Source organism: Aulostomus chinensis, chromosome 24 (genome assembly GCF_037954235.1).
Source record: "Aulostomus chinensis isolate RoL2024-O1b breed Wild chromosome 24, RoL_Achi_v1.0, whole genome shotgun sequence".
NCBI classification, from domain to species: domain Eukaryota; kingdom Metazoa; phylum Chordata; class Actinopteri; order Syngnathiformes; family Aulostomidae; genus Aulostomus; species Aulostomus chinensis.
In genome coordinates this window covers 14,632,053-14,659,951 of record NC_141343.1, presented here as the reverse complement: position 1 = coordinate 14,659,951, position 27,899 = coordinate 14,632,053, and the positions used below count along the sequence as shown (strand labels likewise).

At 45.3% G+C, this 27,899-nt stretch overlaps 2 protein-coding genes and 1 long non-coding RNA gene across 4 annotated transcripts in view; 2 read left to right on the top strand and 1 right to left on the bottom strand.

Annotated features, from left to right (window-relative positions):
- The window catches only part of LOC147238821 (diacylglycerol kinase delta), a 67,660-nt gene extending 65,429 nt beyond the window's left edge, over positions 1 to 2,231 (bottom strand). Inside the window, exons 1-2 of the mRNA XM_086196811.1 lie at positions 1,889 to 2,231; positions 1,046 to 1,249 (exon numbers count right to left, since the gene is read on the bottom strand). Of these exons, the coding sequence (XP_086052937.1) occupies positions 1,046 to 1,138 (93 nt within the window). The 5' untranslated portion in view covers positions 1,139 to 1,249; positions 1,889 to 2,231. The remainder of the gene's footprint in view (positions 1 to 1,045; positions 1,250 to 1,888) is intronic.
- On the top strand, positions 35 to 3,137 carry LOC147238820 (uncharacterized). The gene is made up of 4 exons (XR_015111724.1): positions 35 to 54; positions 186 to 244; positions 940 to 989; positions 3,118 to 3,137. It is a non-coding gene; the product is annotated as an uncharacterized LOC147238820 (long non-coding RNA).
- A 20,831-nt stretch (positions 3,138 to 23,968) lies between these two features.
- gpr185b (G protein-coupled receptor 185 b) lies at positions 23,969 to 27,596 on the top strand. 2 transcript variants are annotated; one of them, XM_086197161.1, is made up of 2 exons: positions 23,969 to 24,191; positions 25,609 to 27,596. In XM_086197161.1, exon 2 carries the CDS (start codon positions 25,611 to 25,613, stop codon positions 26,679 to 26,681), a length of 1,071 nt encoding a protein of 356 aa, XP_086053287.1. In that variant the 5' UTR covers positions 23,969 to 24,191; positions 25,609 to 25,610; the 3' UTR covers positions 26,682 to 27,596. The 2 variants fall into 2 exon arrangements, with proteins under 2 accessions (XP_086053287.1, XP_086053286.1); XM_086197160.1 differs by lacking the exon at positions 23,969 to 24,191 and adding an exon at positions 24,828 to 24,950.
- The last annotated feature ends 303 nt before the right edge of the window (positions 27,597 to 27,899 follow it).

Here is a 27,899-nt window from a genome sequence, read left to right as displayed (position 1 = left end):
ATCGGGATGCACAGATGCTAATCTAGTCCCCCCAGGTGACCTTCCTGGACACACGTGGGTTAATTCATCACGTTCTATACGCGCAGAGAACATTTTGAGTCATTTACATCATATATGGTGGTTAATTTATATTGGCGTAAAGGAAAGTTGGTAGGTGTCATCGCTCGTTTTTGTTTTTCTAGTAGTGTTCACTCGTTACTGCCCAGCGGGGTACCGTCAACAGCCAACGGAGCAGCCAGTAGAGGTAGGACATTAGATTCCCTTAGCACCTTATCTTTGTGGTAGCCTACATAGCCGAGCCTAGCTGACTGTTAGCCCACATAGCCGAGCCTAGCCTAACTTCAGCCTACATAGCTGAGCCTAGCCTAACATTAGCCTACATATCCAAGCCGAGCTGAGCTTGAGCCTACATATCCTAGCCTTGGCTCCAGTACGTGAGACCCCCTCTGCAGGGTCCACACTCTCCTCACCTAAATGTGTTTTTTTTTTCCCCCCTCCTCTTTTTCTTACTCTTTTCAGATTATTTCATTTTAGTAAACAACTACTAACTCTCTTGACTACACATTTCTGCGTTCTCGTCAGTGCTGTCGTGAGTTTACGCCGCCCTCATGCGCCCAATTTTTCTGAAGGCTTCGCGTCGCGTTCACAGGTTCTGATGTATTGTGATGGATGATTTTTTTTTTCTGAATTACCGGTGCCCTGGGACTTGCGTTGCATGGTAGCTGATTAATATTTGATGGCTTTCTGTGTCATTTTTACTGATTAGAATGTCAATGTTACCGGTGGCCTTATCTTTTCACTGAAGTGACCAGCTTGTTAACCTCAGAGGCTTAGAGACACCAAGAATAACGTTAGCTAGAGTTGGCTATCATAACGTTACCCAACGTACGTTTTAGCAAACGTGGCTGTGTAAGTGAAGGTGTAACTTTATCTTTGCAGGGCAAAAAGTACTACTGAAAGCAGATTTGGACAAACCACGTACACCCTTTGTAAGTTAGCAGTATTTTTTACTCTGAAAGCAGCTGAGTATATGGACAGTACTTACAATGGGAGTCCTGTCAGAGTCAGCTTGGGGTGACCCCAGCGGCTCCCCGGGCTCGGCCACGTACAGGACGTTGGGGTTCAGTTTGGATGCCATGATGGAAGGGCCAGGGGGGAGGGTGAAAAAATAAAAATAAAAAGTTTCCAGAGGAGATGATGAAGGGGAAGAAGATGGAAAATGGAACAGCAGCAGGTCCGGGCGCCAACTCTGGAAAAGACGGAGGGATTAATTATTGATCAGGAGAGAAAGGCTCATGTCAGAGGGGACTGGATCTTTATTTTCGGAGCTTCCTCAGTGGAAGCTGAGATTCTCAAAATTTCTCTCTCTTCTACTCCTCCACCTCTCACCTCTGCTTCTCACTTCCTCTTTTTTTTTTTTTTTTACTCCTTCCTGGGTCCTTTTCAGCTCAGTTAATGAGGCTGATGATGATGATGATGATGATGTCAACAACGGTGAGGGTGATCAAGATAAGGCAACACTGCAGGCTTGCAAAACCATGATTTCACATTTCTGCAGCAGCCTAAAAAGTGTGTGTTTGTGTGTGTGTGTGTGTGTGTGTGTGTGAGTGAGAGAGAGAGAGAGAGAGAGAGAGAGAGAGAGAGAGAGAGAGAGAGCATCAGTGATGACAGTAAACTTGAATGTGGATTTTTTTTTCTTAAGCCGTAAGGGTCATGAATAATAAACCCAGCTCGATTAATCATCCCCGTCCGATTAACCGAACCCAGCAGCACGAAGATTCGATGGAACTCCTCGTCATCGGTCACAAACGGCGAGCTGCACGGTTGCCGACGCCACCGCCGCCGCCGCCTCGCTCTCATGTGTCGATCAAACGCGGATCTTATTTACCTCGGTGATGTCTTCCTGCTTCTGGTAACCCAGCAGCGGCGGCCGGTGCTGGAGGAGGTGGTGGTGGAGGTGGTGGTGTCTCCCCGTCCGCTCGCTCCGGGTGCCCCGGCCTGGATTGCTCGTCAGCCGGCTGTGAGTGCTCGCTGGCGGGCGGGCGGGCGGTCAGCGGCGGCGGCGGCGGCGGCGTGCGGGACTCTCCGGTGATGCTCGCCCTGCAGAGAGAGACGCGGTCATACGCATAGCGTCGGAACGGATCTGAATCAGGTAGGAAGAGGAGGAGGGAGGGGAGGAGGAGGAGGAGGAAGGAAGGAGGGAGCAGGGGCCGAGGAGTGAGTGAGAGAGAGAGAGAGAGAGAGAGAGAGAGAGAGCGCGGCCGTGTTGAATCGCTGTGGTTGTGAGGTTAAACGGAGAGCAAATCACGCGTGCACGCACGCATGCGCGCTCGGCAGAGACACTTGCCTCACACTCACACACTTCTAACACTCCGGAGAGTTTCAGGGAGGCAGTGTTTTTATGAAAGTTTGCCCCCCCCCCCACCCGGGATTTATTTATTTTGAGGCCATGAGATAGACATTTTCATTAACTCGTGGCCACAAGATAAATTTAACCCTGGAGTTACGACAGGCTGAGTCAATTCCAGAGATGCGAGTTGCTCCTGAACAAGTTCTCTTGTGGAAGGCTCTCTTAGAGGCTGCTCCTCCTCCCCCTCGCCCTCCAGAGGGCGGCTCCTCCTCCTCCTCCTCCAGAGGGCTGCTCCTCCTCCTCCACCTCCTCCTCCTCCACCAGAGGGCCATTCCTCCTCCTCCTCCCAAGGGCTGCTCCTCCTCCTCCTCTAGAAGGCCGCTCCTCCTCCTCCGCCAGAGGGCTGCCCCTCCTCCTCCTCCACCAGAGGGCCTCTCCTCCTCCTCCACCAGAGGGCCATTCCTCCTCCTCCTCCCAAGTGCTCCTCCTCCTCCTCCTCCTCCTCCAGAGGGCCTCTCCTCCTCCTCCTCCTCCTCCACCAGAGGGCCTCTCCTCCTCCTCCTCCTCCTCCTCCAGAGGGCCTCTCCTCCTCCTCCACCAGAGAGCCGCTCCTCCTCAAGTTTGTGTTAATTGAAGAATTGTCGAAATGCGAGAAAACCAAAGGAGACACACTGTTCTTTTCTATTTCAAATAAATGTCACTTTTGTTTTCAACGACCAAAGTTAGTCGACAAATGTTGGTAAAACTGACGCTGTTTTTTTTCCCAGAGGAAAGAAAAGGAACTTTAGTTGAGACAATCAAAGCACTCGAGGAGGCGATGCGGATCCAGAGCCTTCAAGTAACTTCAAACTGGACCCAGAACGGGACCGAGAGGAACTCCAGAACCGTTCTTTCAGCCACGCCGACTCAAGGAATCCGCTGATGACAAGGATATGTTGCTCATGAGGCCTAGACCCGGGTTCAGGATCCGGGATGTCATGAAAAAAACAACAAAACAACTGTTGATTAGACTTTCATGATCCTACAAACTCACAAACAAACAAACCTGCAAACAAACTAACCTGAAAATAATCTCAATCAAAGTAGCTGGTAAAGTCAGTCAGAGAAAGCGTCACATCCATGCTAACAAGGTCACACACACACACACGTATGTAGTAATGCAACACGCACACACACACACAGCTCAGTGTAATAGTAATGTGTATACAGATAATTAAATATTCATGCCGAATTAGCTGTGAGCCTGCCAACACACAATTCATTTACATTGTGTATAAGTGCGTGTGTGTATGTTTGTGTATATGTGTTGTGTGTGTGTGTATTTGTGTGTGTGTGTTCCTCAGCCTCACTCCACCTTTTTTTTGTAAGACTTTAACGTGTAGGAACAAACACGTGCACCATAACAACAGCCCCGCGCGCACACACAACACACACACACACACACACACACACACACCTGCCAGATTCACCTGCCAGTCAGGTGACAGTGTTACTGTATTCTGCGCTATCCTCCAGTTGCCCTTGACAACGGTGAACAGGAGGGGCGAAGGGATGTAGCCGAGGGAGGGAGGAGATGAAGCGCTGACAAATTGTGCACAAGGTGAAAGATTTCCGTGGTTTCGGGAGAATTTTTATTAACCAGAGTCAAATTTTAATCCCATTTTTCTGCGTGTGGTTTATTCATTGTGTGACAGATTGGAAAGAGAGATTCATTTATTCATCCTCATTCACCCCCCCCCCCACCAACAAAAAAAACAACCCAAAATTCCTTATATTTTGCAGCAAAGGATTCGGCAGAGTGTAGAGAAAGAAGAAAAACAGCTCTCTCTCTCTCTCTCTCTCTCACACACACACACACACTCACACACAAGCCTCCCCCCTGCTGAGCTGCTTACAGGTTGTCAAATTTTCTCTCTTCCCCGTCGGCTCACAGCGGGAGCAGCAATCAGAGCTGAGGAGGAAGAAGACGGGGTAACACAGGGAGATAATTAACGGCTCCGTGTTACGCATCAAACTGAAAGGCGAATTACCGCATCGCCATTATCACCATGCAAATATGAACATTCCACCACACAACCGGCGCTAATCTTTCACCAGCAGTTTCCCTAGTCGCCTCATATTTATCTGGCTAATCATGTGCAGCTAACGTATGGCAGGGATTTCTACTGGTGCTGCCCCCCCCCCCCCCACACACACACACACACACACACATTCTGCACTCTTTTACTGCTTAGATATTCCTTTAAAGCAATTTTAGTGAGCTAATTTTTCCCCAATGGGTCCAGTACGGTCACAGGATTAGGAGGTTTATATAAACTTTCAATAGTGGCTGGCACAGGGAAAAAGTTAGCATCATCAGTACAAAATATCTCAAATGAGGTCTGTGATTAGCACTAGCATAAGCTTTTTTAAAATATTTTGTCCAAGGACATAAAATACATCGATAAAAAAAAAATAGAGAGGTTGATGTGGACACTAAATCAAGATGAAAAAAACAAAGCAACATTTTTTGGTGTATTGGTGGCCATGTCGAAGTCACTTGTTAAGTGGCATCATTCGTTCATAGCATAACGTTAGCTTCGTACTGCTAACGGTTGCATCTGCACTTAAGAAATCTAACGTGGTGTTCAATGGAGAAGATTATTGTGTAAAACCAAGCTTCGCGACAGAGATTACTTTCAACAATAAAAACACAATCCATTGTGAAAAATCCTATTAGATATTAGTCAGGGGTATCCGTGGAGATGCTAGTTTTGGGGTTATGAAAATGTGTCATCCCTGAGGGACTGAAGAACAATAAAAAAAAAGGCAGGCTGGGGTGTTTGATAAGCCCCACAAACTACGCTTCTAACATCAGTGTCAACACAAAAAGCTTTGCGTTTCTTCTGTTTTGGCTAGCTTGCTAAATTTTAATGTCTGTGATGACCGCTGTACTTTGTTAGCCACTTCTTAGACAGATGTTTTTTGAAGAAATGCTTCAAAATTCCAAAGTGTTGTATTCACTCGTGTATCTTATGTTATAACAAAATATCTCAAGCTTATTTGAGGCACCTAATTGAGAACCCGCTTACTTTTAGATGAACGTTCAACAATGCTAGCTTGTATTTGTGGATTAGGAGTCATTCCTACATCCCTTCATTGGCTTCACCAGACTGTTTAACTTCTTCTCGTCATATCAAGCTCAGCCACAAGATGGCATATCTGCCACTTAAACTTCAGGATAGGCCACTGCCAATGTTTACAACATTTGTTTGTTTTTCTTTGGAGGACGGTTGTCATGAATGACATCATCAGGCGAGCCTTGTGTGAGACTCATTCAGAAAAACACGCCTCTGATGGGAAATGCTGTAATCCCCGCCGTAATCCCACAGTCATTCATGTTCTAACCACCAGCAACCAATCCCAGCTCCCAGCCTACCACCAACATCTTAGCATAAGACGACATGCAAATGCTGAAAATGAGAATCAGAAAATATTCCTTTGAAAATAATTCACTTAATCTGTTCACTTCCTAATCATTTGTGATATAATTCCTGCTTTAAATGGTATATCAAAGGGAAACTCCACTGATTTGTAAGTATGAGTCAACCTATGAAAACTGGTAGAACGGGCACCCTGTTTTATTAAGTCTGAAATATTAAATGAGCGATGACATAATTTTGTAGGCTAACCCAGAAGTTAGCATCGCGATGACTTCCATCGCACAAAAGCTGGAGGCATTTCTGTGTTGGATTGTTTCCGGTAATAAACTCTGTGGCGAACAAAAAGCCAACAAAAGTTGTGGGTTTTGTCGACTTTGAGGTGAGGAGACCTTCGCCACTCCACACGGCGTCTCCTACGCCATCTTATTACCTGTTGTCATAATTACCATGGCCACTAGATGGCATCTGCCATCTGAACATCAATGCTGGCTGTTTGCATCACTAAAGTATAATGTCGCCTGCTTCATTTTGATATCAAATTTGTTCATTATTTGTCTTACTTATATTTTAACAGAAAGCTTGTCTGTATTATACTTTTCATGATCAAACAATTGAAAATATTTTTTCCACCTTGAAATGACTAAAACCCCTTGTTTTCTGAATCTGTAGGATTTCTTTATACAAGTGATCAAGCGTTATTTTTGGAGTCAAACGTGCATCAACACTTCAAAGCCTTGTGTGTGTCGCCCCCCCCCCCCCCCCCCCCGGTGCGCGCCGCTTGCTCTTGTACTGGAAACGACTTCCTCACTCGCCGCCGAGACACCAGTGGTTAACAGATGCTTTTAAAAGGTCATAAATGGGTCACAGGGAACATTACTTCCATTGATCTGGTATCGACTCGGCCTCATTGATCGGCTAATCAGAGGAAGCGGAGAGACGCGTGGAGAGATGGACGGTTGCTCTCCTCTGATCTGGGCTGTGAAGATAACAGCAGCCCACTACACAGACCTCCAGCATATGTTCAGCCTGCTGCCCTGTCAACGTATGCGCCCTGTGTTACTATGCTGCCACCTAGTGATTTACCCCACAATTAAAGATGAAAATGAGTCTAATGTGTTCCAGTGGTTCTAGTGGGGTGTTGAAGAAACAGTTGGGGGGGGGGGTGAGGGAGACAGTGACGGGGCGGGGGGCCGAGGGGGGGGGGGGGGCGCAGGGGACGGCCGAGTCAGTGGGCTTTTTAAAAAGGATAAATCTGTTTAAGAGCATCAATTATTAAGTGTAGTGGGAGATTTCCCCCTTTGATGAGTGAGACGGGGCAATCAGAGTTAACGCTAATGAGGCGTGGATGAGAGGAGGGAGGGAGGGAGGGAGTTTAAGAGGAGAGACGGAGGGTGGAAAGAGGGACAAAGACAGGAAGGGGGGGAGGTTAGAGAGCGAGTTTCCACCGTGACATTTTTCATCACTGTGTCCTGACGTTTGTCAGGCTGAGAAACAGCTGGACCGCAGTTCACTTGTTGGAATCTTAACCTCTGGTGCCGTTTACTTATCGGAGCTTTTGTAAACAAACATATATTTTCACAACATTCCCTGACATGTCAGTTCACACATGAGGCAGTTAAAGCTTCCACTCAACTCAAAACAACCACAAGCTACATGCTTTCATGCAACGTGTTTCCTGTAGGAAACCTCCACATTTCTGTGTCTGTGGTGCATTTGTAGTTGAATGTATGGAATGTCTACTTTACACATTTCTATTTTACTCTTCGTCTTTGTTCTACACGACTGCACCTTGGTGTACTTGATTTGGAGTACATTCAACACAAGACGTCAATGCAGTATTTCTGATTCTGACTTTGAGAATGAACTCAACCAAATATTTTCATGAAAATTCAAGAATTTGGAAAGCAAACTTCCATGATCTTTCCATAACTTTTCCAGGTTATTTTTCCATGACCGACCGCACGATAGATTGTTGTTTTAGTTTCTTTGTTTTTCTTTCTCTTGATGAAGAGGAAAATTCTAGTGATAGAATGTTATTTATCCTCATATCTGTTACTGCCAAATTCAGCTAAAATTAAAGATACAACTTTCAAAAAAGGAGTTTCAAGATACGGTTTGATGGAATCGTCATATATTTTCCGATATTCTGCATCTCTTTTGAATGGCATTACACCACCCACTCAGTGTAATGTAGTAATAATATTACTGCAGTTTCTGGTTGATGGACAACAACTTTTCCTGAAGGAGGCAAGACTGATTACAAACGCTGCTCTGGAGTCGCAGCAGGGCATTTCTCTGTTTTGTGCGTTAGAATCTCATATTTTACTGGCACAGATTTCAGAAAGAGGCAAAAAAATTCTAATTTTTATATAACTTGTAAAAAAGTCGGGGGCCTTTTTTTTTTTAACCCAAAAAAAGGGACATTTTGTAGTATTTACCTATAATTTATGTATTACTAAAAAGGGTATTTAGTCAAGTCGCACTTGACTTGGGAAGGCACTCTTGAGGCTATTTTTGGAACTTTAGATTGCGTCACTTCCTCAGCTCATCTTGCTTGTCATTATAGTATAAATATTTGAATTTCCATTTTTACTTAGAACTGAAAAGTCTTCTCCCCCCCAGAACAGTGCAAAAAATAAAAAATAAAAATTTTTTTTAAAAGTGTCCTGCTGTGACGTCCTGGTGTATGGATGTGAAAATCTAAATCATTGGAAATTTCATTATAACTTGTCCAAACTATTAGAAAAAAAAAGGGGGGGGGGTTGAAATATACTTTAAGGCACGAGGGGGGGGGGGGCAAAAGAGACAGAGGGGTATAGAGAGACAAAGAATGAGAAAAAGTGAGTGCCGCCGCCCCCCCACACGATCTATTGATGCTAAAAATACTATGGTGGAATACATAGAACGGGAACATTTGAGTCATCTGCCATTTGAAGTCTCGCTTAATGCAGCAGCCTGCTTTGAAGAACCACGCTGCACCACAGTCGGCACATCAACAGCTCCCACTGAATACTTAAGGTGAAGAGGAAAGAGAAGAAAAAGAATCAGGTGTGCGACAGAGAAGTGATGTCAATAACATCAACGGCATCAAAAAAGAAGAGGAGGGAAGCGAGAGTGTTCATCCACCGGCAGAGACAAACACGCACACATACACACAAGTGGGGAAAAACAAAGAGGACATTGTTTGTTGATTGGCCCGGCTCTTCACCATATTGGTTTCCATGAGAACACAAGACTGAATGAGTGAACAGGTGGTAACCTGAAAGAGCACAGCAACACATCCTGTCAGCTTTTACAAGCAGGCTGAATGCACAGAGAGCAAACACAGAGGGCTAATGAGGCGATGGGACTTCACCAAAAAAGCCAAACCACGCCCCCGCCATCACTACCTGTCCGTCACTGCAACTGAGAAATCGACTCATGCAGTCGTGGAGCGGCGACGCTGCATCGCACCGCGGCGCTGCTCGATGCGGTTACACTAGCTAGTCGGTAGAATTTCAGTTAAAGGCTCACGATTTGACCGATGTTTGTGAGGACAGAAAGAAAGAAAAAAAGGTCCATAAGTCGGTTTAAAAGAACACACGATGAATTTATGAAAGACAAAAAACAAAACCTACTTCTACATAATTTTTTCTGTCCTTACTTCCTGAAATTCTGTTCGCTCCTCGTTATTTGATTTCATGGATTTTGAACGTCATCGTGGAGAACGTTGGAGACATCTTGTGACCAAGGACCTGTTGGCACCTCAGAAGCCCCAATTTTTCCATAAATCTGTAATATCTCTAGAATGTATTTGAGCAAGAACAACAAATACTGGCAGTGCGGTTTATATGCAGATGACACCCAACTATACATTTCTGGATCTTCAGGCGATTTTAGAACTTTGCCATGGCCAGTTCCTAAGACGGAATGAGAAAGTTTGGTCTAAAATTAGGACCCTGCCATTTAAAAACCCTAACAGCAACAGAAACACAGTCAAGGGTTCAATAAAATTACCTGCAGGTACAAAAAAAAGGTCACCAGAACCTGAAAATTAGTCTGAGGAAAGAAAATGATGAAAGTCTGGAGGTTCTTGTCAATGGCCTAACAAGCGAGGGTCAAGCTTAGTTGGAAAGTAAGCAAGTAAGATGACTTAAGCTCCATATGGTGCTAAGACTTCCAACATCAAGTTGAATCAAGACTAGACAGATCATATGAATTGCCGGTGCACCTTCTGTGATTCGCCCTTCATGCCGTAGACCCGGTCCTTGAGTTTATCACAGATCCTGATCTTGATTCTAAGCTCAGATTAGAAATGTCAAGTGTCATTTTAGCGCCGGAGGGAAATTGCTAAGCTCAGAGCAGTTCTGTCAGCCTGAAACAGAAAGTTTGTTGCATTGTTTCTAGGCTTTGCTCCTGCAAAACTCTTGTTTGTGTACCCGTAGGTCACGTTGCACAGCATGCAGCAGCAGTCTAGCTAACGCTCAGTCACGTAGAACCATAGAACCAGAACCATTCTGAGTTCAATCAAAGTGCATTGTTGAGCATTCAGCGTACGACTGGATCATGAAGACTTGGACTGTGCTGGATTATCTCATATTTTAAATGGCCATTTTGTGTACTTTTACTAGTAAGACCTCTCATGGCAAGTACTTGATAAGTTAACGGTAATTTATGGATGAAATATCACCGAAAGACATAACTTTTTAACCTGGCTTTTTACTGTGCCTCAACATTTGTGCTTTGGATTTACTCAGTCTCAGTAATAAATTTCTTTTATTTTTAATCTCATGTGTTCACTCGCAGTCTTTTTACACACAGAGCAGAGTAGCGCTAGCAGCATGTAGCTCACTCATGCAGTGAGTTTAAGTGCTATTTAACAGCCTATTTTTCCAGATGGCTCCATTGTGTTTGCAGAAAATGACCACTTCACTCGCTCAAAACCTTTGGGTTCACAGCAATTTGGGCCTCTCCCGTCTCTCATGGGTACTGTTAACTCATGCATGCATCAACATTTGCCAGCTCTCCTCTTTAACAATTCATCCTACAAAAGAACATCACCGCTTCACAACAGCGCAGTGTCAAATGATCTGAATGAAAACAGAGGACCCAATAAATAATACATCTCTCTGTTTGATCTCAGTTTTACTGTACATACCGTGCCTCCTTCCTGTTTTGTGAAAATGTGACAGGGTTTTGTTTTTTGTTTTTTGGCTGCTAACCCCAGACTGACATTTATCTAAACAGCAAATTAATCAGATGAGTCAGTGTTGAGCCAACCAGCTTCTGGACGATTACAGCACAGACTACCGCACTGCAGGGAAAGTCATACTGAGGCATTTTACTTATTGCTTATTGCACATTTGATAGTAATTTTAAGTAATTCACAAATTGTAACATTAAAAATGAAAATTGAGGCAAAAAAATCAAAAATTCAGTAACTTGCCAGTATTGCTTCACGGCTTACAGGTATAAACAGAAGCGAGATCTACTTTACCATTGACGTGCGATACACTTTGAGTAAATGGAAAGTCTTGCCTGACTTTAGGGAATACAGTCAACGAATGAGGGTATAATCTCATCTCTGAGGCGGTTGAAGTACTTGCGCAAGGAAACTTCTGTCAGTCTTTTCCACTGTGTGTCATAGTTAAGAATGGATTCTCACATCCCCTAAACCTAGACAACAAAACTATTTGTCCCGCAACTAAAAAGGTTCCTGTGGCCTACTGTTGCCTAGATTCTACCGTGGTCTAAAGACCTGCAAGCATTTATCAAAATTACTCTGGTGACATCTGAAAAGGCACGACACTTCCCTGTTGATGGCGGCTGTTTCTAATTCCAACCACACATCATTTGTACCGTAGGGCCTGTGCCATGCCATTGGTCCATTGCGCGTAAGCTTTCTTCTTGTTCTGCTCCTTAATGTATCCCTGCAAACTATGAACACAATCAGTTTGTGGACTTCTCTGGGAGTTGGAAGCCTCTTTAGGAATCAACTTCATGTACTCGGCAGGAACTGGGGTCTAAATATACTTCCAGGAGCATTATTGTACCCTTAGAAAATCCCACCTTTGGAAGAAGTGCTTTCTGAAGCGCCAAGAACTGTGGGGGTGAGTCTTATTCTGTAAAGCTTTTCTTACTCATTCAGTACTCACCACATTGGAGTTTACTGTTATTCTATGATACGTAACAAGAACTATACAACCGATGGATTGGTGGCAGGGTGTCTTTAGACAGTGGTTCAACTGCAGACAACAATGGGCCTAAGGAATCTTTTCTGCTCTATGACATACATGAAGTCTCAGGAAATAATGTCAGTAGAAATAAAAACATGGCAAGTAGCCTACAGAGCCAGGAATGACCCACGCCCCCAGAGCTGCTCCTGAGACCTCAGAAAGCACTCCCTCACACAGTGGGACTTGGTGGGGTGTAAAATTACATTCCTAACACTTAATTAAGACTAGTATATAAAAAAGTTGGTCTTCTAAAGGTTCCTAATAACTGGACAAAGTTCTAGAGGTTGAAAAGGGGCTACAGACACTGACAGCGCCGGGTCTGCTCAACCATTATCAAAACTGCATGTTAATAATGCTGTTGTGAATGATTGGGAGCCAGTCCTTTCAGCCAGGTGCCAAAATATTGTAGAGAAGCGCGTGGGCTGCGATGGCCGCATATGAATGCCAGTGAGGGGCGTAATGATGTCCAAATGCTTTTGGAAAAGCATGATGGCCACGAATGCAGCATTTATTTATGATACGCTACTCAATTGCGGAGGTCGAAAATCACAACAATGAGAAAAGACGGCTTGATTTCATCGACAGACTGAATCACTGGGACTGAACATCACAAGTATGACCTCTCCACATGTTGATTTGTGACAGATGGCAGATATCAGGTTCCCTTGGAGGCATTTCTCACTTTGAATAAACATAATATGATTCAGAGGCAAATAAATAATATGAAAAAATATTGTACAGTTTTGAGAGCAAACAGTACAGCAGTAGGTGTACTCTATGACTGATGCATCTGTGTTATGTAACCGGCTCATGTAGGTGTTTGCATGCTTGTACGTCCACATTTGAAACACCAATTAGTAGAGCAAGAAAGTTGATAATTAAAACACCGATAGCTCATTTACAGCTTGCACTGCAGGAACAGCTGGCGTGTTACGCAAGCAACAACTGTTTCATATTGGAAGTGGTGCAGGGTTTTTACACGTGTATCTACCTTTGTGAGGACTGATTCGAGTCAATGTAGGGGACAGGTCTTTGTTTCTGAGGCACCTTTGAGGAGTTGGAGGGTTAAGAACTGGTTTGGGGGTTGTGGTCAGAGGTGGATTAGCTGGATCAATAAATATCCTCACAAACATAACGGTGTGGGTCTGTGTGTAGGTGCACTAAGGCTTATGTGACAGAGACCAGCAAACCTATGTGAGATCACACCCTCCCACAAAGATGCTAACACACACTAGCACAAACACACATACGGAGCGGTGCCTGAGGTGAACTCAGCAGTACACAGTAACAGCACTTCAACATTTTACTCTTTGGTGTACTGTTTTTTGACATAGCATCATTTCTCACACGCTGCTAGCAGCACAGGAATGAGTCCTAGAACCTGGAGAGAAGTGTGCATTTAGTAACATTTCCCATATTCAATGGTTTGCATGTTTTTTCAATTACATGCCTGAATGAACATCTGTGCTCATGACTAGCTTGATACATTTTAATGCTTTCATTAGTGTTCTAAGTGTCAGTAAATCCATCCATCCATTTTCTACCTCTTATCCTGTTAAGGGTCACAGGGGGGTGGAGCCTATCCCAGCGGGGTTCACCCTGGACGGGTCACCAGTCCATGGCAGGGCCAACACATATAGACAGACAACCATTGGCTCTCCCAGCCACGCCTACGGTCAATTTAGAGTCTGGATTAACCTGGTCCCCTCTTGATGTCTTTGGACTGTGGAGGAAGCTGGAGTACGAGAGAGAACCCACGCAGGACAGGGAGAACATGGAGACTCACCCAGAAAGACCCTGTGCTGCAGCCGAGGCTCGAACCCAGAACCTTCTTGGTGTGAGGCGACAGTGAGGACCGCAGCACCACCGTGCCACCCGTCAGTAAATCCTAATTGAATTTCTTAGCTTTTTGTGTCTTAAACTTGGCCGATGCTAAGACATGACTACAGAGGTTGTTGTGAAATCATGTGACATCGTCATGCTGAACACAGAAGGATTGCAAAGCTAGTCGTGAGAAGATGGGTGTAGTTCATGTCACATAACAGTAGCTTTGGCCTGTTAAATTACTTTAATGCTTAAAAAGAGTGTATATTCCTCTCAGAAAGATATCAAATCAAGAAGCTCCTCGTTGCTGGGAGTGTACGTTAGCTTATTCCGTTAGCTTGTTTTGTCAGCTTCTTTGCTTCAGGTTTGCATTTAGTGCTGGTTCTGGCTGAAGCTTTTTTGTTTGACATGTTCTCTTTGTGTCCAGCTGAGCATCATTAGCAGGAATGTTAGCAGGTGCAGTCTACCTCAAAAGAGACAGTTACTACAAGTATGAAAACACATTATACACACAAAATACATTAGTTGTCCTTTGAATGAATACATTTGAACATCAGTGGTCATTTTCTAGTATCTTTTATTCACTGTAGAAATTCATTGTGAAATTAATATGATTTTTTTTCCCACAAATACATTGATAGCAAGATGACGAGGCGATGGACTGAGAGATATTAAAATGGACAGAAGTGGACTTTAATAGGGGGTAAACGATTTCCAGTAGATATGCTCATCCACTTATGTATAGATTTCAGACCATGTGGGACACACCGAGATCAATCACCGCAGCTGACAAACCTATATTGACTCCACTAAACGGCCAATTTTAAAGTGACTCTTATTTAGTTATTGTGCACTTAAACAAGTTCAGAATGCTAAAGATAGAATTGTACGACTGGAGAAGTTACAAGTTCAACAGGTACGCATGACTCCCATGCTGTTGCCGTGACGGTTCGTTCCTCATCGCGAGCAGTTGTCAGTCCTTTTGCTGGGTTTCCTCCACAGACGCGTATGGAAACAACTCAATGACCTTTAACGATCAATGACTATAAATTGCAGCTGCCGTGTGTTCACATGCTGGGTGAATTGATTGACAATGAGGAGAAAAATCAATTGATTGAAAGGAAATAGCTGTGGTCAATACTGATAGAGGCTGGAGGTGAAGAGTTAAGAGCCCAGTAGCGTGTGGTTTTAAAAGCATGTCATTTACTTGAACTGGTGTTTTTTTTAACAAACGTACATTTTGTTGTCTTTTGAAAGAAAAATACGGGCTGATTTTTCAGCAATTACGGTGGAGTGATGGAGCCAGTAAGAACGTGTGAGAGTCAGGGCAGATTGGTCATAGCGTCACCTGGTGGCAACAGAAAATTAACTTGGTTTTTACACGATGACGCTCTCCTCCAGAGGAGGAAATGTGAATTATGGCTGTTTCTATAAAGTGGTTCAAAGAGAATGAACGAGATTATGAAGTGAGTATTTCTGTCAATGTTCTACCAACATGGGATTAAAAAAAAAAATACAACGGAATTCAAGTGTGTCGGGCGTATTAATATGCGATCGACATCCTGATCGCGTGTGTTGCCTGCAGGTTTGTGATTGTGTGACCCATCGCATGCCAGTCAGAACAGGTCTTAGTCAGGTTACACATTTCCAAGTGACACACATTTATGCATTTATGCCAGCTGAATTTGATTTTCAAGAATTAAAACACACACACGTGCATCCACTCGACAAGTAGAAAGCTGCCCACTTCGATCAGCATCAAAGCTGTTCATTCTATGAATAAGAAGAGACTGCTATTTTTATCTGACAACCCGACGTGGCTTTCCAGTCGTCCATGTTAACAGTAATGTGGACTGACAGGTGTATGCGCATGTTTGTCTCACACAGCGGTGATGTGACACAGTGGGGTCTTCACCCACAGCTGCTCACAGTGACAATGGCCTGTCGGCTTTCATCACTTTTCCCGCTTACACTCACATACACTTCCCATCGCTGTTTTCTTCCATCTTTGGAATTCAAATCCATAGTTAAAAACATCAACAATTAAAGCTGCGAAAATCATCGTATTTATAACGGGTCGAATACATCAGGACAATGTGAACGTTGCCGCTCGTAGTGACAAACACAGAATTTACTACACAGTCCCGCTCGTACTGTCCTTTAATGTAGTGTGCTGTGTTTTTGGGGGTTTTTTTTGCGGAAAGAAGTCAAATTACTGTTAGTGTTACCTCATGTCTGCTTAAAGCCATATATCACCCAAAAAGTGTATTCTGAATTTCAAGTGTTCCGAAAGCATTTTCCCCTTCAGCATCATGTCTTTTTGACTCCTGAATGTAGAAAATGCTAGGTTTGACCGTTAGCTCGAAGCTAACAGTGCCCGTAGACACCAAAAATGTAGTTTCACTAACTCTCAAGCTCATTGTCTGGCATAATCCACATCCTCTTTACTCAGCTATATGCTCAGTAATCCTCAAACACTTTGATTTGAGATAAACGAAGTACAACAGATACAATAATGGTAGTAGTTCATTTTTAGCTAAATATATATAGTTGGTATATACACACCTACAGTTCCCACACTGCTATAATGTCTTTCTACATGGTTTGTTGTGCTGTTTTATGGAAAGGAGTCAAATTACTTCTAGTATTACCTCATGTCTGCTTAAAACGATACATCAACAATAAAGTGTATTTTGTTTTTCAAATACTCTGAAAACCTTCACCCCTCGAGCATTGCTTCTTTTTATATCCTGAATGCAGAAAATGCTGGCTTGGAATGTTAGCTCAAAGCTAACAATGCCCATAGACACCAAAAATATCAATTAATAAACTCTCAAGCTCATCGTCCAGTGTCATCTACGTCTTCTTTATTCAGCGTTATGCTCAGTAATCCTTTAACACTTTGATTTGAGATAAATGAAGTACAGCACTTATATGATAATGGTAGTTTAAGTTTGTCTTTAGCTTGCTTCATCCATATGCTCAGATTTTCCCAGTTATATTTATTATATGTAGTTCAGTTAACTAGAAGTCCCGGCATTTTAGTCTTAGCCAAAGAAAGCCGTGACTATTCCTGTGTATTTTACATTGAAGAAATAGACCATAACATCTATGTGGTGAGCTTTAACATGTCTTTATGCAGGCAGCTGGCTTTAATTGTCGTACAACTTTGACTGAAATTCATTTTAGAATGACTCAGATTGAAGTCATTTTTTTTACTGTCAAGTTTCGTCTTGTTTTAGGAGCTGAAATGTAAAACGGGTAGTCCATCATTCTTTCGACCAGAAAACTCCTGAAGATGTTCTTCTTATTATCGTTACGCTGCATTTACGGCTTGTTAAACGCCTCTTATAGCCAAACAGATAGTAACTGTGATATAGTGTAATTTTAGGCAACTCAAAATTGACTTAAGGTAGGATTTAATGTTCTAAGACCTATGACCTGCAGTCCATGCACCAGTCTATGTTCTTGCCCAGTAAAGTGCCTTTGGGTTTCTTGAAAGGTGCTACACAATCCAAGTTATTATTAAAGTTAGGAGCCGATGGGAGCTGGGAAAACCTGAAAAAACTACATCCTGTTCACTTTGTGTGTTTGCCTCCTCTACTTATTGTTTTCCCTGGCAGTTTCATTCATGACACAGATCTCCCTGCGGGCGCTGAAGGGTTCTCCCTTTTATTTGTTGGTATTATTGTCTATCCAGAGAGGTATTACTGTATGATGCACACCTCATCCTTTCTTTATTTGTCTTCTAGTCTGTTTCCGTCCTTATAGCAGCTTTCAGTAAGGCAGCCTTATACCTATACCTCTGTCTCTCTTTTTGTGCAGGGAGGGGAAAGACACACACACACACACACACACACACACACACACACACACAGTAGGGTTCCTCGCTGGTGACAAAACACCACTGCAGCTCATTCCTTTGGACACTTTGCTTGCAATGGGGGCACACACACTCACACATGCCCTTAAACACACACGTCTCGGTACAAGTCTCAACAGAAGTTAACTGGAACAGCAATACCTCAAGGAAAGAAGACATGCGTGTGTGTGTGTGTGTGTGTGTGTGTGTGAGAGATATGCATAGAGTATGTCACTGGGCTTTTGCCGCGAGTGCCTTTAGTTTCAGCTCACTGACCTTTTCCTGACTTCACACCCTTAATTCCCTCTGCAAAAGGAGGGTGGTGCAATGAAACACGGCACCAGGTTTGTTCACACCTATTTCCTCGTTGACGTTCTCTTTAATTAAACAAATATCACTTAATGTCAAGAGCGATCTCGTCTTTGTTCTTGCCCTCGTCTGTGACACGTATGCGATTCACAACATCAAGTTAGGTTATCACACAGGGAAAGAAGTGGGCAAGAAAAATTGAAGGTTGAAAAAAAAAAAAGTTCTTTTATGAGGTCCTGCAAAACATTTGCGAGATCCTACAAGCCTTTTTCTTGAAAAACTTGTGAAATCCCATAAAAATACAGTATTTTACATGTCTGTATTTTTTTTCCTGCCACTTATTTCATGAAAAGATTTGGAAGATCTACGGAACGCCTTATGGAATCCTGCCAATCTCTTGCAAGATCCCACATATTATTTGTGAGATTTTGCAAAATCTCGCGAAAATCCATCCATCCATTGTCTTCCGCTTATTCCTATTAAGGGTCGCGGGGGGGGGGTGGAGCCTATCCCAGAGGCTACGGGTGAGAGGCGGGGTTCCCCCTGGACGGGTCACCAGTCCATGGCAGGGCCAACACATAGAGACAGACAACCATTGGCTCTCCCAGCCACGCCTACGGTCAATTTAGATTCTGGATTAACCTGGTCCCTCTTGATGTCTTTGGACTGTGGAGGAAGCTGGAGTACCAGAGAGAACCCAGCAGGCACAGGGAGAACATGCAGACTCACCCAGAAAGATCCCGTGCCCAAGCTGGGACTCGAACCCGGAACCTTCTTGCTGTGAGGCGACAGTGCTGACCACTGCACCACCGTGCAGCTCTCTAAGATCAATCACTTTCTTTTTTTGTTGTTTTGTTTTTCCTGCTACACACTCCATGAAAAGCTTTGGAAGCTCTCACAAACGCCATTCATGGAATCTTTTGTAAGATCGTACAAAACAATAATGGGAACTTGCAAAAGTACTTTCCAGTTTTAACCAAAAATTTGTTTTTTTTCTCTCCAAGGCCTCTCTGGGTTTGCAAAGAATTTAAAAAAAAAGAAAGAAAACCCTGTCTTGGTTTGGAAATGTTGGACAAGACAACATTTACAGGAAACGCAAAAATTCTGCTGACTGATTAATTAATCAGGTAAATATGCGAGCACATGGTGGTACAATCATTGGAGGACAAAACGTCTTGAGAACTTGTCTTGTGTAAATGAAGAGAACTGGATGAGGGTAGACCGATGAGGTTCCCCACTGCACTCTGACAATGATGAGGAAAATCCTGACCAGTCCAAAGTTGAGAGGCCATCTGGTGACAGAGCTGCCCAGACAAGAGCTACGACACTTGGAGAACATCTGGACTTGTGGCCCCTGGCCTTCATCCAGGCTACCGCGGACTCAAAGTGGAGGATAATAACTGAGATGTAGTGTCCAAATACTGTGTGTAGGGAAGGGATGGATGGACAGACACCACAACTGTCACACTGAACTTGGTCCTTTTTCTCTCCAAGTCAGTTCCTCCCTGAATCATTCCTGGTCATCTCATTGCGTTGAAGGCAACATCATCACCATGTTCAAGGCCCTCTGATGCAACAAGTGCGACAGAGGTCTGCACTCGCAATCAAGCCGTCTTCATTTAGATATTCCAGCCCAGATGGAACGCTTGGATATATCACGACAAGACAATCGTCTGAGTGTCGTGCTGCACGCTAACGACTCCAACTTGGCTTTGACGGTGAGGAGAGACATCACACATTTCCATCAATCAAAGGCTCTCTTTTGCCCATCAGTTTGTTCTGCCTCCCTCTCCCTCTTGACCTTTCCCTCAGACCTTTACTCAAAGCAGAGTTATGGCTCCCCAGAGTCATCGCTAACTACCGAATCACACATCCTGACAGTGCTGGCGAGAACCAGTGGGCCAGAGAAGTCGGAGTCCTCCTCTTAATCCCACAGCAGTGCTGAATAATGAATGCGGTCGTCTGATTGGGAGAGAGACTCCAGCGCTGGCGGTGATTCAGTGCGTGATTCAAGCTCAAGCACAGCACTTAAAATCAGTCATTCTGGTGAAACAAGAGAAAATGTGGAGGGCAAGTCATAGCCTGCGTCAAAGTGTGTCACGGTTTCATATCGGAGTACAACTAATTAAGTGATGCAGCACTTTTACTTCGTTATACACTACAAAGTTGTAAACCACCTATTTTGTTCAAGACTCTGGTGATATTTAGATATTTTGAGTTTTGGCAAAATAGTCCAAACATCTACACAATGTTTCTCAAACAATGGACAATATTTCTGTACAGGCAGATCTGAGATCAGGCCGCCACATGATCTCATGTAGATGAGGCTATTTCCAGATAGTCTTGACCATTGCTGATGCTGAGGTTCAGGCCTGGTTAGATTTTTGGCCCAAAAAACACTTGGTGAGTGTTCTGGAGAAGAATGAATACAAATGCCTTCGAACGCCCCCAAGTCCAACGAAAAACACTTGGATTTGTCACCAGAAAAAGGGCCACATTTGTAGCAATGTCCTGTCATGATGGTTCAGATTTGTTGCCAGCAAAAAATACTTCCAATGTACTGGCGTCTTGCTGAATCACCCGTTTTCCCCCCCCCCAGTAAAAAGGCCTGCAAGTTTCACTAAACAGACAGAAAAATGTTTTGAAAATGTCCTGGCATCTTTCTAAAAACTCTTTTGTCCCAACAAAACAAAACAACAGAATGTGTCACAAACATCGCACAAAAAAAGCCACCAGAAAATGGCTCCAAACAGCGCAACACCACGCTTAAAAAAAAACACTTTTGACGCCCCGAAAAAACACATAGTGCAAAAAAACCATCGCGAATGTCGGGTCAAACAAACCTGTTAAAGCGTTTCTCACAGCAACTTGGTTTTAACGCCTGAAAAACAACCGTTAACGTGCCAACGCCTCACCAAAAACACCAGTATTTTACACGAGAAAAACGCCTGCTAACGTTCTGATGTCTGATATCTAAACACTTGGTTTTGTGGTGAGAAAAATAACAAAAAATGGCTGCCAACGTCTTTATGTTTCACAAAAAAAAAAAAACCCACTTGTTTATTCCACAAGGAAAACGGCTGCAGTTGCCCCAACATCTTGTTCCTGTCACATGATCACGTGTTTCGTACAGCGCATTACTTTTACTAAGTACTTTGATAGATCGATCAAAGCGAATACTTAGCAGGAGATGGAGCCGTGTCATCACGAGGTGGATCCTTTAAGAATCGCACTCAAGGGAAACCCAGTGGTTGATCATTGCGGTTGTGTAGGTGTGTGTGTGTGTGTGTAGAGAGAGGAGGGGTGGGAGTAGCATTAGTCATCCACTTTCCCTACTGAGACGTTAGCTGATGTGTGTGTGTGTGTGTGTGTGTATTTTACACCGTATACTCCAGCAGTTTTTTTTTCAAAACAGCAATCCCATAAAGTTTTCTTCTTCCGAACACTTTTTTCCTGAGCGAGGGGTGTGTTTTCACGTCCTGGCTGCATGCTAGCATGGATCGGCATGCGCCACTGCCCTATATAGTCTGAGTTATGCAACTCCTGCTTGTTCATCCTCCTTTGACTTTCACGCTGGAGGAGACAAGAGCTGGAGGAGGAAAGGAACACAACCATGTGTTGGAAATACGTCCGTGATGTAACACACTTTAGCATGCTTTGTCATCACTATACATAAGAAACCAAAGTGTGTGTGTGTGTGTGTGTGTGTGTGAGTGAGAGAGAGAGAGAGAGAGTAGTAGTAGTAGAAATTGAGTGAGATGAAGGAGAAGGAGGGAGGGAGGCCAGCCTTCTGCTACAAAGCATACCAAAACAGCAAGCTGATGTAACAGTTCTCAATTACCCATGGTGCTTTGCTGGAAAGATGAATGAAGTCGTCAATGAAAACGCGCGTGCACACATTTCATCTGTATTCTAATCATGTGGGATGATTCATACATACGGCCATCCGCAAGAGAAAGACGACAAGAGTAGGACTCTGTGTGTGTGTGTGTGTGTGTGTGTGTGTGTGTGTTTTTCTTCACGACAAACCAAAAGCTGCCTCGCTGTTCTATTCATCCATTTATTCTTTGGCTGGTGGGTTGAACAGAGATAGATGAGACACGGCGAGAGCGTGAGCCGGCTCGGGAGTTTCCTGACCTAAAGGTGTGGTGATGTCATTGAGCTGGAGCTGAGGAGGGAGTCGGGGGAGTAACACGAGTGTGACTTCACATAAGGGAGGAGGAGACTCACATCGGCAACACCAACCACTGCTCCGGTGACATTTCTTGGGGGGGGGGGGGGGGGGGGTGGTGTAAAGGGAAGGGGCAGCGGTTTTACCTGAGAAGTCTTACCAAGTTCCTTTTATTTGCAGAGCTCTTCTTTTGTTGAGAATATCAAACAGTGTGTTTGCTAAACCAAGACAGGAACAAGCTAACGTGCAGAAAATGAGCTTTCTAACTCTGAGAATGACATGAAGAAGTTAGCAAAAGCAGCCAGGTTGCCTCTTGCTACATGCTAATCAGCCTTACTGGGGCTGCAGTCCACACATTACACAAAACTACAGACGCCAAACGCACATACAGAAGGGGTCATTGACGTTCCCACTCCCTTCGCACGTGGGAATAATTTCAAATGAGGGAACTGCCAGTGCCCTCGTACTTCCACGCATCAGTTGTCTTGACATGGGTGTTACGCGCTACATCTTTGAAAGACCAATTCAGACTTCTTCCATAGACCTTTGCATTTCCTTCGCTGCCCACCAACTCCCATCCAATCTCCTCCCATCTTGTTTGGGTTTTTGTTGTTGTCGTTTTTGCCCAGGTGAGGCAACATCTTAAGTTTCCCACAGCCTCAAAAAGTTCTGCCATCACTTCCTAACCCACGATTTCTGGAGGCACTGCTCAGTTTGGTCTGTAAGGTTTCATGGAATGAGCAGAAATATGGACAAAATTAATCGAGTCTCATTAGTGCCAAATTAGAAAAAAATACCTGAGGCCTCGCTGAGTAGGACCAGTACTCCTTGAACCAAAACCTTCTCAGTTCAGCCACCGAGTTCCAGTCTGCCAAATCTGAAGGCGTTCCCTACAAATCGCATTCACGAGAATGCGACGGATATCCTAGAAACATCATGGTTCTGGTCAGCCCAGTTCTACCGCGAAGAGGCATAACCCCCAACCGAGCCGAAGGCAACGGGGGACCAAACCTGACGCCCTCGTGGTGGAAGGGAACCCACCCGAGAACCTCCAAAGAATCCCTTTTTTCAAGGTGAAAGACATTCGGGTTTTTCATCGCGGTCTTGACTTGGAACTGGCCTCACTGAAGGGCCGATGTATTGATGCGCCTACCAAAAGTAGGCCCAGTAATGGAGGTCAGCTCAAGTCCCGGCAGCGCTACTCATGCGTGCGGACCAGTTCAGGCCCGTGCTGGCTGCTGTATCTGTACTACCAATACACACCTTGAATAAAAGAAGGCTGTATGGCAATGCAGTGAGTGCAGGAAATGGTTTGTGCCACATGACGACACATATGGGCCCTGCTGACACACACACACACACACACACACACACACACACACACACACACACACACACACACATATTTTTGTGTAAGCAATGCAGTGTGAGATTGCATAACCACGCACGATCCCTCCATATAGCTGGCTGGACCATGGCTGCGGACCAGAACACACACACACACACACACACACACACACACACACACACACACACACACACACACACCATTATTATTATTACTACACAATATTGTGTAGATATATATAAAAAAATGTGGTAAAAGTACAACCTTAATGAAAAATAGAAGCGTGTGTGATGAATCTAATGTAGGGTGATGAAACTCTGGAAGCCAATCAAAGGGGGTCCGGTTCAGTCCTTCTGATGAAGGTGAATTTATTAATTCATTCTCCCTCTCCGTGATTCACACACCGACCACGATGACGGTGGCTGGAGGAGCGGAGACTTTCTGACGTCAGAGGAGGAGAATGACAAGCGAGTCCAATGAGGGGCCGAGGATGTGCAGCGCGAGGACGGAGCTGCCGACAGAAGGCTAATAACCATGCCAACCGAGGAGGACTGTAGCGCGCGCCGCTGACTGGGGAGAAAATAGGGGAGAAAGAAGAGTTAGAGACCCCGAGAGTGGAAGACGAGACAGGTGTGTTACTGCAGGAGGGAAGAAGAAGAAGAAGGAGAAGGAGAAGAAGACGCGGAGCTGGTAATTTTCTCTTTCCTCTGTCTGTGGCGTGGTCTCCCTTTCATCTCCTCCCTCCCTCCCTCCCTCCCTCCCTGCCTGCCTCCCTCGCGCGCGCTGGCTCAGGGACCGCACTGCCGCAGCTGAATGAAAGTGATGGAGGTTTTTATTTACTGCCGCCCGGACAGCGAGCGCACCGGCGCTCCACGAGCCCGTGGCAGCTCGTGAAAAAGTGTGTGTCCGGGAGCTCCGTGTTACCGCGAGGGAGGAGGCGAGCCGACAGCTGCGGGGCTCCTGGCGGGGCTGCCGTTGACCTTCCCCGGCCGCCAGCAGTCATTGTCGGAGCATGAAAGGGACGGAGGAGGAGGAGGGAGGGGGAAAATAAAGAGGGCGGGGGTGAAGGAAGGGTGCGTGTGTGTTGAGGTGGGAGGTGTGAGGGGATGATTTTTTTTTTTTTTTTTTTTTTGTGAATGGAGCTCTTTTGGCACGCGCGCGCGCGTTGGCAGCTTGACGGAGCTAAAATTAGACCCGTGCCAGATTCTGGTGTCTGCGCGCGTGCGTGCGGCAGCGGCAGATCTGGACCAGAATCCCAAGGTTCTAACCGCACGCACGCGCGCACGCGTGTCTGGGCACGCGCGCCTATACACGCCACCGGTGAATAGCAGCAGCTTCCACCGCGCCGTGCCCCAGGACGTCATGCACCATTTTTAGAGATGCGCTAAAAATAGACTTTGATGATGATTTTGGCTGCGAAGAAATTCGTCTGTGACGGACATTTTTTAGGTAAGATGCGCCAGACTTGTGTGTGTGTGTGTGTGTGTGTGTGTGTGTGTGTGTGTGTGTGTGTGTGTGTGTGTAGGTCACGCTGTTTTTAAAGCCAAAATGGCAGGAACTGAATACTTTAAGGGTTGTGTTTGTGCTCACCAGCGTGTTGCGTGGGAGCTGCGTGTGCAGGTCAAGTGCGTGGTTGTTTTCTTGAATGAATGAAGGGGGACAAGGGAATTGATTCAAATGTTTCTGTCACCCCCCCCCATCAGAACCTGTTACCACCTTCCTACCCCAACTACCCCTCATTTCTCCCCCCCTTCTTCTAACTTCTCCCGCTACTTCCTTCCTCCATTTGTTCTCTCACCCATTTACGTTTTTGGCATCTTGTCATCTTTTTTTGAACTCATCTCTGCCCTTTTTGTAACTTTTGACTCACCCCTCTCCTCTCTCATCCCTCTTTCCCGACTGCTTTTATTTTATTGCTCTCCTCACATCACTCTAAACCTGCTTGCTCATCCCCGTTCTTCCTTGTTTCCTCCTCTTCCACACCACCTTCCTCCCTGCCGTACCTCATCCTTGCCTCCTATACTTTCATCTCTGTGCTAACGACTCCCTTTCCTCTTACTTTTCTCCACCCTTCCCTCCTTCTCTCTCTCCCTCTCTCCTTCTCCAGCTATGATTCTCTCCCTGGCTGCAGCAGCAGTCATGAGTAGCGGCAGCGGAAGCAGCCTCAACTCCTCCTCCCCCCTCGACCCCTTTGACTCCTCCACTTCCTGGAGTCTACCGGAGGAACCCTCCAACTCCTCCTCTGAACCTGTCGTGCGAACTCTGACTCCCGACCTCCAGCCGGCCACCACTGCCGTAGCTATCCAGGAAGTCAGTCCCTGGGATATTGCGCTCTGTGTGACTGGGACACTCATCTCCTGCGAGAATGCCCTGGTGATCGCCGTGCTGTTCTACACGCCGACGCTACGTGCACCGATGTTCATCTTGATCGGATCCCTGGCAGTGGCGGATCTCCTGGCTGGCCTGGGCCTCATATTGAACTTTGTCTTCACCTATCTGGTTGACAGCTCGGTGGAGTTTGTGACGCTGTTGTCGGTCGGAATACTCATCTCCGCCTTCTCGGCATCTGTCCTCAACATCCTCGCCATCACAGTGGACCGTTACCTATCGTTGTACAACGCTCTGACCTACCACACCGAGCGAACAGTCACCTTCACTTACGTGATGGTGGTTCTCATCTGGTTGGCGTGCCTCACACTCGGTATGCTGCCGGCGCTCGGTTGGAACTGCCTCAAGGACGAGTCCACATGCAGCATTTGTTGGCCCGTCACCAAAAACAACGCAGTGGCCCTCGCTGTCACCTTCCTACTGGTCTTTGCCCTCATGATGCAGCTCTACCTGCAGATCTGTAAGATAGCCTTCCGCCATGCGCAGCAGATCGCCGTGCAGCACCAGTTTGTGGCCATCTCCACCACCAAAGGTGTCTCCACGTTGTCGGCCATCCTGTGTGCCTTTGGTGCATGTTGGCTGCCGTTCGCCATGTACTCCATTGTTGCTGACTCTAGCTACCCCGTAATATACACCTACGCCACGGTCCTCCCCGCCACCTGCTGCTCTGTCATCAACCCCATCATCTATGCGTTCAGAAATCCAGATATCCAGAAGTCGCTGTGGATGGCCTGTTGTGGGTGTGTCCCGTCCAACCTCTCCCTCAGACCCAGGACCTCCAGCGATGTGTAACAAGTGTCTGTTTGGCATGATGCTCTGTCAGGGTCGCAGGATGGCGAGGATGACACGGGGAGCAAGAGAGGTTGGTGGTAGAGGAACTAACTTCCTCATATCAGGGCTGACGGCGGAGGCTCAGCTGGCCACAGAGCACAGTGCATGATTATCAAAAGAGTGAATAAAGATGATGCGGCGAGGATTGGTGGGGATGAATCCAACTGCAAAAACCCGATGGTTGACGTTGTTGCGGTGACCTCCTTTAGGAAGGAAGGTCTCAGGAGGAGCGTGGAAGGTTAGAGAGAAACGTCCTAAATCTGCTGAGGACCTGACCTTGGGAAGCACTGCATGGTTATGCAATTAGGAGTGAAACAGTCTTAAAATACTGTTTGAAATGAAGCGGATAAAAATACAGTGAGCTAAATATATGACCTTGAGGATTCTCAATGAGCTATTTGTCTTCTCCTGGCAGGAAAAAACAGGTCCCCCTTGTGAAGCATATTCTAATAACCGTGTTCTTTGATGTGACTATGGCGGTAGTTACTGAGTGTATAGACAATAATGTGCTGAGAAATTTGATGATATTCATGAAGATGTAGTCTACCAAGCACATTATGACTTTTTCCAACAGCACAATCTGCATTTTCCCAAAGGCAGATGCTAATTCTAATGCATATCATGCTACCAAGACTCAAAGAGAACCCCCATCCTCAAACATTCAAATGTGTCGGGCTTCTAGAACCCCTCTTGTTTGCAAACGAGAGAGAGTTCCGCATCTCGGCGTGATGAAATTCAATGTGTTTCTCATCCAGCTGCTGCGCCATGACTGCCGAGAAGCAGAGAGCGAGAGAGAGAGAGAGAGAGAGAGAGAGAGAGAGAGAGCTGAATTCAGCACCAAGGACAGCGCCACTGCAGAGCGCCGCTACTGTGGGAACACACTCTGTTGTGGGGGGGGGGGGGGGGGGGGTGGTACTGGAAAGTAGGCTAGGCTGTTCTCCTCACCATCTTGATAGGGAATGTGTGGCGAGCTTGAAAGGATTATTCCAGCTTGATTGGAGTTTGTTTGCTCATTTTCAAACCTTTCAGCATGAACTGACAATTTAGGTCGCAGTTTGAAAACATAGTTTGTGGTGTGAAACGTTCATTTGACATTGACGTTGACCTCGTTCCGTACTGAGAAAGCATGGAATAGGATTTTTTGGGGGGGGGGGGGGGGGCAATGTTTCATTCTAAATT

Coding starts and splice junctions, on each gene's coding strand:
- gpr185b (XM_086197160.1), top strand. CDS start 24,902: ATGATGATTTTGGCTGCGAAGAAATTCGTCTGTGACGGACATTTTTTA. Junction 24,951..25,608: donor CTGTGACGGACATTTTTTAG/GTAAGATGCGCC, acceptor CTCCTTCTCCAG/CTATGATTCTCTCCCTGGCT.